Source organism: Scylla paramamosain, chromosome 32 (assembly GCF_035594125.1).
Source record: "Scylla paramamosain isolate STU-SP2022 chromosome 32, ASM3559412v1, whole genome shotgun sequence".
Taxonomy (NCBI): domain Eukaryota; kingdom Metazoa; phylum Arthropoda; class Malacostraca; order Decapoda; family Portunidae; genus Scylla; species Scylla paramamosain.
This window is the reverse complement of record NC_087182.1, coordinates 5,104,387-5,113,754: the sequence shown is the minus strand read 5'-3', so window position 1 is coordinate 5,113,754 and position 9,368 is coordinate 5,104,387. Positions and strand designations below refer to the sequence as shown.

At 45.4% G+C, this 9,368-nt stretch overlaps 1 protein-coding gene and 1 long non-coding RNA gene across 2 annotated transcripts; both read left to right on the top strand.

Moving 5' to 3' along the window:
- The first annotated feature begins 2,491 nt into the window (after positions 1–2,491).
- LOC135089099 (uncharacterized) lies at positions 2,492–4,270 on the top strand. The gene is made up of 3 exons (XR_010261391.1): positions 2,492–2,645; positions 3,091–3,405; positions 4,006–4,270. It is a non-coding gene; the product is annotated as an uncharacterized LOC135089099 (long non-coding RNA).
- Positions 4,271–7,639: 3,369 nt separating this feature from the next.
- On the top strand, positions 7,640–8,900 carry LOC135089098 (arasin 2-like). Its single transcript, XM_063984326.1, has 3 exons — positions 7,640–7,810; positions 8,393–8,526; positions 8,651–8,900. Exons 1-3 carry the CDS (start codon positions 7,779–7,781, stop codon positions 8,707–8,709), a joined length of 225 nt encoding a protein of 74 aa, XP_063840396.1. The 5' UTR covers positions 7,640–7,778; the 3' UTR covers positions 8,710–8,900.
- Positions 8,901–9,368: the final 468 nt, after the last annotated feature.

The following is a 9,368-nucleotide window of genomic DNA, read 5'->3' as shown; positions in this document are numbered from 1 at the left end:
GGGGAATGTCAGTTGAGTTTCCCTGCGGCCGAAAGAGCGTCGGATTCAATTCCAAGCGGGCAATAAATGATAGGATTTGCATAGCGGGGAGCAGCGTTGGCCTTGCAGTGTCCCGCGGGCCTCTGTTTTATCGCTCCATTGACTACGTGTCCGGAGAAGCATTTGCATATCGAAACAATTCAAGATTTATCTGTGGTTTTCACACTTTCATTGATTTAGTTTACTTATTTATTTACTTGTTTATCTATTCAATTTCCGTTTCTAATTTTTTTGGGGGGATGGTGTGGGATTTATTCATATTCATGCTATTGTTGTTGTTGTTGTTGCTGAAGTTGTTGTTGTTCTTCGTCTTCTTATTTAATCGAAAAAAAAAAAAGACCATGACATGTATGTATGAGTATATACGTACTAACTGGTTTCACACACACACACACACACACACACACACACACACACACACACACACACACACACACACACACACACACACACACACACACACACACACACACACACACACACATTCCTTCCATCTATTCACGCAAATCTAAGGTCGAATATCTTTATACTAAAACCACGAACGTACATTAAGAAAAAAATAAATCACAACCAAAGCATCATAAACTCAAAAAATTAAAACTGGCCACAACATAGACAATTCTGAGAAGGCTAACCCGGAGTCCACGTCTTTCCCTCATGTCAGCAGCAAGAGTCAGTTCAGGGAAACACACAGGTAAGTCACGTTCACCTCTGAATTAATTAGCTCCAGGTATTGCCTTTTCTTCCGCCGGTGGACGTGACTGGCCAAGTGTCGGGCTGGTTGTTGGCAGGCAGAGAAGGGGACAGTGACACGGAGGGACAGGTGAAGCGAGGGGGAGGGGGAGACAGTGACCCAGGGATATATAGGTAGTCGTTATTCTTTGAACTCTGGGAAAATTTTGAGAGAGAATTAAGTCTGAGAGAGGCTATGTATCGCTCTCTTATTTTACGTTTCTCTCTCTCTCTCTCTCTCTCTCTCTCTCTCTCTCTCTCTCTCTCTCTCTCTCTCTCTCTCTCTCTCTCTCTCCTTCCTATTCTCCATTTTCTTCTATGTCTCTCACATTCTTTGTACTCTGGGAAAACTTTCGAGTATCAAGTGGAGTAGAAGCTGTATCTATAACACTTTTCTTTTACGCTTTACACTTGTCTCCCTCTATTTCTCCCTCTTCTATATCAAGTCTTAGAAGGTTTGTCTCTATCACTCCCTTCTTTCATACTTCACACATTCTCCCTTCTCCTCCCTTTCTTTACTGTTTTTCTGTCTTCCTCACACTCTAGGAAAATTTTTCAAGCGAGTATTGAGTCCTGGAGGAACGGCCGCTTCATTACTCTCACCCTTTATTCTCCTCATCGCTCCCTCCTCCTCTCCTGCTCCTTTGTTTCTCTCCCTCACTCTTAGTACACTCGAAAAATCTTGACGAGTAAATATATGTGGCTGTGTTTGAGAGAGAGAGAGAGAGAGAGAGAGAGAGAGAGAGAGAGAGAGAGAGAGAGAGAGAGAGAGAGAGAGAGAGAGAGAGAGAGAGAGAGAGAGAGAGAGTGGGAAGGACAAAGAAGATGAACGCAGTATTGGGAAAACCCAGGTTGAAAAAAAATATTAGCAAGATAGAATTTGCCATGACATCAGATACTCTCGTGTGTGTGTGTGTGTGTGGTGTGTGTGTGTGTGTGTGTGTGTGTGTGTGTGTGTGTGTGTGGTGTGTGTGTGTGTTTCTTTACCATTACTTGTCTCTACGCATCATCTTCACACTCTCCTTCTTTCATTATATATCAGCAAGTGTCTGGCAGCACCTCCGCCTGTCATATCTCGAATTCCTCTCAATTTTCCGCGGAGCTCTGAATAAATAACAGTTCATTAATCCATGTTTTCAATTACCATTCGATTACTGGACTTGAAATTACGCTGGACATTACGACTTTATTACGAGAGACCACTTCAAATTAATTCATTCCTCCCTTATATATAAATTTCAAGGTGGGCAGAAGAAGGACACAAGAAAACAAGACTTGAAATTACCCTGGACATTTCGACTTTATTACCCGAGAGAGAGGCTACTTCAAATTAATACATGCCTCCCTCACATATCGTTTCAAAATGGGCAGAAGAAGGATACAGGAAAACAAGGTAGTCTGCAAGAAGCCATCAGATCTATACGTGCTCTCTCACCACGACTATTCTAAAAGACCACAAGGATATTTAGCCGGCTTCTCAAGAGTGTTTCTCCAGTTACCATTGCGGAAATCTTGTCAATCCGTCACTAGAACCGTAAAAAAAAAAAAAAAAAAAAAAAAAAAAAAACTAAAAACCCCGTGGTAACTTCAACTTGACCCTTTTGAAAACAGTCGCGGTTCAACGTACCAAGAAGCTTTTTCAGGATATTGAGCTAACACACGTCTGCAAGTCATCATAACATTCCGTGACAAAGATGTGATTGCCTGAAATTTTCCTGCTGAGCGTCATCTCTCGCGCTGCGCATTCCTGGGGGTGACTTTAATTGGATCCCTGCCTGTGCTGAGAGTCGCCAGGTATATCAAGTGTCACGCCACCTGGAGGGCTACACTTCAACCCTTGACATGGAGCGACGCATCTTGTTGTCTGTGCTGCTGTAAGGGACAGATGGATGGGTGGATGGATAGAGAGATGGATGGACAGATAGATGGATGCATAGATGGATAGACACATTAATTAGATAGACAGACAGATAGATATATAGACAGATAATTAGATAAAATGGATGGATAGATAGATAGATAGATAGATGGACAGATAGATAGATAGATGGACAGTTAAATATATAAAATACAGGCACTAAGCGAGCGAGTGAGTGAGTTAGATAAGAAGAAATACCAAGAAAGATATATAGATAGAAAGATAGATAGATAGAGATAGATAAATAAACAGACAAACAGCTATATAGAAAAAACAGACACATGTTTTATACAAGAACTGCAACGTGTAGACCTGAGAACATCTGTAGCTTTCCTTATTGCATTCCTACGTTCCTAGATAGACAGAGCACGACCTCCAGTAACCCGTGGCTTCTCCCCCAGGGTTCTAAGCTGCATGGTGGCAGTGAACCTCGTGAACTCCTTGCCCAGTTACCCTCAATCCCTTAAGGGGCGAGTATCCTTCTCTGTCTTCAAGAATGGTGGAGCCTTTACCCTTGAAATCTGGCTATGGTGGAGGCTACAGTAGTGGTGGTGATGGTGGTAGAGGGCGTGGGGGTAGTGGTGCTGCAAGAGGTTATGGTGGGGGGATATGGCAATCAAAAGCAGAGGTCCCCAGCATATCAACAAGAGTCCCGCGTTGTTTTCAAGCCCTGAATCTCCTACTCCTGTCCTTGCCTGACTGTCCAGCCCTCCTTGGTAAGTCGTGGGTCGTCTGTATACAGCTATGCTTCGTGAAAATAGCTGATTGTATGTATTTTAATTTAAGTTGCAATATTTTTCCCCTGTGTTGGTCATTTGTCCTTGTTTTCGTCATTTTTTATCATCTTGTTCTGCTCTCCTCACTTTTTTTTCTGTTCACTCATCCTGCTGTCTTCATTTTCTGCTGTTCCTTTAATTTTTTGTCCATCTTTTGCGGTCTCCACTCTTTGCTATTCCTGTCATCCCCGCTCCCTTCACCCTCTGTTGTTCTCTCATTCTCCGATCTCCAGTTTCAATCTCCTCAACCCTTTGTCTTCATCTTCTGTTCTTTAATCTTTTTGTCCTCATCTTATGCTGTCCCCTTATCCTGCTGCTTTCACCTTTTGTTGTTTCCTCACACTCCTTTCTCCAGCTTCAGTGTCCCTCAGTCTTTTGTTTTCATCTTCTCCTGTTCCATCAATCTTTTCTCTTCTCCCTCTGCTGTTCCCCTGTCCTTTAGTTTTCATGTGGTTTCTTTTATCTTTCGTCTTCACCTGCTATTGCCTCATCCTGCACCTTCATTGTCACAAACACTCCCTCCCTCCCTTCCTCCTCCAGGTGTCCGTGGCAGGCTAAACTAGCTGGTGAACTCCCGCACCATCAGGAGAAACATGCTGCACCCAACCCCAAGGACACCAAGGGAATATAACTGGCATACGGACTGACTGACTGACTGAATAACTGAGTGGATAACAGGATAGCGGTCGTACGGTTTTGTTCTTCACGTGTCTCTCTCGTTATCTTATTGGGCAGTTAATGGCTAAATTGTTTATCCTCATTTCTTTGCTTTCCTTCCCAGTAATTAATAAAAAAATAATAATGAGTGAGGTCTTTCATTCTGACTTGTGTGTGCGTGTGTGTGTGCGCTGCAGGTCACTCATGGCGGATTGGAGGAAAGGAGGAGTGGAGGAAAGGGAGAGACGGAGTGGAGGAAAGAGGGGAGTAGAGTGGAGGAAAGAAGGCAGAGGGAAGGAAACAGAGGAAGAGTGGAAGAAAAAGATAGTCGGAGTGGAGGAAAGAAAGCAGAGTGAAGGAGAGGAGGCGGAGTGGAGGAGAGGAGGCGGAGTGGAGGAGAGACTGTCGTTATGCAAAGTCAGTAATGAAGGAAGGCTAGGCGGAAAAGAAAACACTTTCTATGGGAAGCCCGTTACTTGTGGGGATTCCCGGCAGTGTGGTACCCTACAGAGCTCGGCGGCACCTGGCATTCTGTCGAGCGGGGTATATGAGGAGGCAAGCCTCGAGCAGTGCCACACTTCACCCACCCTCGACATGGAGCGACGCACCCTGCTGATTGTCCTGCTGTGAGTGTGTGTGTGTGTGTGTGTGTGTGTGTGTGTGTGTGTGTGTGTGTGTGTGTGTGTGTGTGTGTGTGTGTGTTATTCACTTACGCGTCTGCTGGTCATCCTCCCAGCTGTTCCCCTACGGAAATAGCTTAGAGTTCATAGCGACCAGTCTCTGGGTAGGGCTGAGGCCACTCCTACGCCACACACCAAGACAGAAAGGCCACAATCTCTCGGCTAACATTCCGTCCCTTACTACTGCTGGTGAACAGGGGCTACACATTAAGAGGCTAGTCCATCTTCCTCACCGCGTCCAGGACTCGAACTTTGTGTGTGTGTGTGTGTGTGTGTGTGTGTGTGTGTGTGTGTGTGTGTGTGTGTGTGTGTGTGTGTGTGTGTGTGTGTGTGTCCCAGTAACTCGTGGCTTCTCCCCCAGGGTCTGCATCTGCGTGCTGGCCGCCACGGCAGAGGCCTCGCCCTTCCGTCCCTCCGAGGGGTGGCCCCGTCCATGGCCGAAACCTAGGCCTGGCCCGAGGTTCCCTATACCAAGTAAGGCTCGTCCTGTGGCGTGCGCCCTTCCCTGGCTGAGGCCGCCCGTCTCTCTCATGTTTTGTTGTTAGTCTTGTCCTTGTTCTTGTTCTTCCCTGGCCGCTCATGTTCTCCTGTTCCCGCAGACTGCTTCTGCGTCAAACAGCCATGCCCCTGCGACACCTTCAGCAACATCAGGTTCTAGCAGGGGTGCTGCTCCCCTCACCAAACCAGAAAGGACGCCCACGCCTTGTCTACCTCATGGCTTCCTGAAGGAGGGAGTCACGCTCCCAACAGCTGCACGGGACGCCTTCTGCTGCTTTGCGACTCTCAGGGTTGTGATTTATGACGGAGATTAATTATGCAATAAAACCTGCACAGTTTATGTTGTTGTTTGGCAGCAGCCTGTGGTGACACTGGCTCCTGGGTGGGTGGGGGGGGAGAGAGAGAGAGAGAGAGAGAGAGAGAAGCAATGTACAGATAGAGTAATGACAATGCCAGCCTTAAGGAAAGAAGCACGAAGCAAAGAAACACACAGATATCCAGACAGGAGTGCAGACCAACACTAGCCAGACACATGACAGCGGGAGAGGCACCGCGCACACACAACAAAACACCAAACACATTCCAAGACGGCCCAACACACCACCACAATCCCATCTCTCTGACCCTTCACTGCCTCTACTACTAATATTGATGCGTGGAGCTCCCGGTGAGGTCGTGAACGTGTGCTACTGTACTGGTCTTCCTCCTCATCTGTTGCCTTGACCCTTGAGTGAAGCGATCCATTAACACTGATGCTTGCTGTGTGTCAGGGTGTGTGGCAATCCTCACGTAGCTGGAGGGAAGCACACACACCCTGGAGGATACAGTGAAGCATCAGGGGATTGTGGGACTGGTAGATTAGTAGATATTTAGACGGCTTGATACATAGATGGATAAAAGATAGATAAAATAGATATAGATATATAGGTAGAGAAAGAGAGCTAAGTAGATGGATAAGTAGACAGAAAGAATGATGGATAAATAGATAAATATATAGATACATAGGTAGAGAAATAGAAAGATAAAGAGATAGATCAATAGAGAGAAAGATAGATGGCTAAACAGACAGATAAATAAATAAACTGGTAGATAGATATGGAGATAAATAAATACATAAATAGGTGGATAAACAGATTGATAGAAAGATAGAAAGATAGATAAATAGACAGATATATAGATAGTAGATACAGATAGACACATGAACAGATAGATAAACAGACATAGATTAACCGACCACAAATTACAACTCGCACAAATACACAAGGAACACACCATCCTACAAGACACACGTAGCAGTACAACGCGGTGTGGCGGAGGGACCTGAAGCGTGAGGCCTCGAGCATTGCCATCACCTCCCTGACACTGGCACCCTTATGATGGCACCCTATACATCATCAGCATCACCAGTGGCTATAATAATCTGATGTCTTTTATTCCTTTTGTCTTTTCCTTCCTTATTTTTTTTTTATATATATATCTTCAGAGACTTAAAAAGGCTTAAACGTGACTTGGAGAATCTCAGTTGAGGTTTAACCCTTTGAGTGCTGTTTGGTACATCTTTCTTTAGTTACTAATCACTCTGAGACATCTTTATTTGTTCTACAGCCACCTTCAATCTTTAAACAGGGTAGAAATTGGAAAATCTAGTCTTTTCAATCTTCTTTCTTGTAGATGCTTATAAAGATTTCAAGCATTACCTGTAGTGATGTAAATTGTTTCGTATAGCAGTGAAGGTGTTAAAAAGTAGTGAAATTTGAGCTTGGGCGTGAGATGAAGCGAGCAGGAATGTGTTAATTAAGGATCATATTCTGAAATACTTATACGCTGCACCTCCGCTACTTTCAAAAGACTCTAGTTGAAGCTGCACGGATTTACAAGTGTGTTTTTATGGTTCTAGTGACAGATTAACAAGATTTCTACATTAATAACGGAAGAAACACTTGAGAATGCAGCTAATCGTCTCTGTGACCTTTGAAAATAGTCATGGTGAGAGAGCAAAGCGTTTCAGATTGCGGGGCGAAGCCTGAAGTTACGATAAGCTGTGGGGACGTGTTCTTGAATTCTTTGGGTTTTCATGAGTGTTTATCAATAGTAAAAGGTCGTCTCCTAAGCTGTTATATGCTGAAGAGAGAGAGAGAGAGAGAGAGAGAGAGAGAGAGAGAGAGAGAGAGAGAGAGAGAGAGAGAGAGAGAGTAAAATTAATGAGAATATGAAGGACGTAGATGAAAGGAAAACATGCGTAGGAAAGAAAAGCAATTCGGGGGGACGAAGTGGTGAGACAGAACAGCCGCGCGAAGATAATGAGCGGGAAGAACAGCGTGGGGAGGATGGGGCGGGAAGTACGCTGTTGTGAGGGTGCCTTTGGGAATCCCTGGCACTGGCGGGGCGGCGCACTGCCCGGCGGCATTTAGCACTCCGTCCCGCGGGGTATATGAAGAGTCACGCCCCGAGCAGTGGCACACTTCACCCACCCTCAACATGGAGCGACGTACCCTGCTGGTTGTCCTGCTGTGAGTGTGTGTGTGTGTGTGTGTGTGTGTGTGTGTGTGTGTGTGTGTGTGTGTGTGTGTGTTTGAAAGGTTTATCTAACTCTGTCGATCCCAGTAAAGGTATGAGAGTACAATAAGTAATTTTCTGTAAGGAATTCCAACAGCACATAAAAAAAGAGAGAGAGAGAGAGAACTAACTTCAAGCCTATTTGAAATGGTACATAATTTCTCTCGTACATTTTGCTAGATTGAAAAGGCTACGGACGTTATTGCTTTTAAATAAATCCCCCATGACAAATATGCGTGGTATTACCGCTTAGCATATCAATTCCTGCTATTATTAAAATGAAACATTTGAACAAGTAATGAATTTCGCCTCTTATATTACCTGCATTACATACAATATTTGAATATTGTTTTGGCAGCACCACTGAATAATTTTGTAACTGAATTGATTGTCATCACTCTATAATTTATACATACTGAATCATTATGTCTTCCAACTGATATTTGTATGTGTGTATGTGTGTGTGTGTGTGTGTGTGTGTGTGTGTGTGTGTGTGTGTGTGTGTGTGTCCCAGTAACCCGTGGCCTCTCCCCCAGGGTCTGCAGCTGCGTGCTGGCCGCCACGGCAGAGGCCTCGCCCTTCCGTTCCTGGCCCGACAGGTGGTCTCGGCCACGGCCCTGGACCAGACCTTGGCCGAGACCCAGACCTGGCCCGAGGTTCCCCATGCCAGGTAAGGCACTTCCCGCGGCGCGCCCTTCCCTGTGTTACCTGACGGGATCTGTCTGTGGGATCGGCCGTTCCTTTATTGTAACTTTTTTTTTCTTTTCACGTTCACTCACATCCTCGCCCCGCAGGCTGCATCTGCGTCACTCAGCCCTGCCCCTGCGACCACCATGGCGGCAGAAGAGGATAAAAGGGGGGGGGGGGGAGGCGATGCTGCTCTCTCTCTTCCCTGGGAGGAACACCGACGCCTCCTTAGCTTACCGCTTCCTGAAGGGCAGGCTGGCACCGACAACAGCAGCAAGGGACGCCTTCTGCTGCTTTATGGCTCACTGGCTTATATTTTTTGACGGAAACTAATTTTGCAATAAAACCTGAAGTTTATGTTCTTGTTTGGCAGCAACCATCAGTGACACCTGGTTCAGAGAGAGAGAGAGAGAGAGAGAGAGAGAGAGAGAGAGAGAGAGAGAGAGAGAGAGAGAGAGAGAGAGAGAGAGAGAGAGAGAGAATAGAAGTGAGGGAAAATATGAAATTAAAAAGGGTGATGACATAGTAGAATAACAAACAATTAAGAAATATAAACAACAACAACAACAATAACGATAGTAAGAAATGACTGGCGTAGAAACGAGAACAAAGTCTGATGACGAAGGCGGCGCAGGAGGGCGGTGCCAGGGAGAGGTAAAACTGATGACTATTTAGCCTCCGGTCATGCACACCTTTCCAACAACACACTCTTTAACATCATAATCACAAACTCTCTCTCTCTCTCTCTCTCTCTCTCTCTCTCTCTCTCTCTCTCTCTCTTTCTGTCTGTCTGTCTCTCTCTCTCTCTCCGTTTTTCCTTCCTCT

Bases quoted from the DNA above. Each gene is read 5' to 3' on its own strand.
- LOC135089098 (XM_063984326.1), top strand. From the start codon at position 7,779: ATGGAGCGACGTACCCTGCTGGTTGTCCTGCT. The intron at 7,811-8,392 runs GTGAGTGTGTGT...CCTCTCCCCCAG, and splicing joins ACCCTGCTGGTTGTCCTGCT to GGTCTGCAGCTGCGTGCTGG. The intron at 8,527-8,650 runs GTAAGGCACTTC...CTCGCCCCGCAG, and splicing joins CCCGAGGTTCCCCATGCCAG to GCTGCATCTGCGTCACTCAG.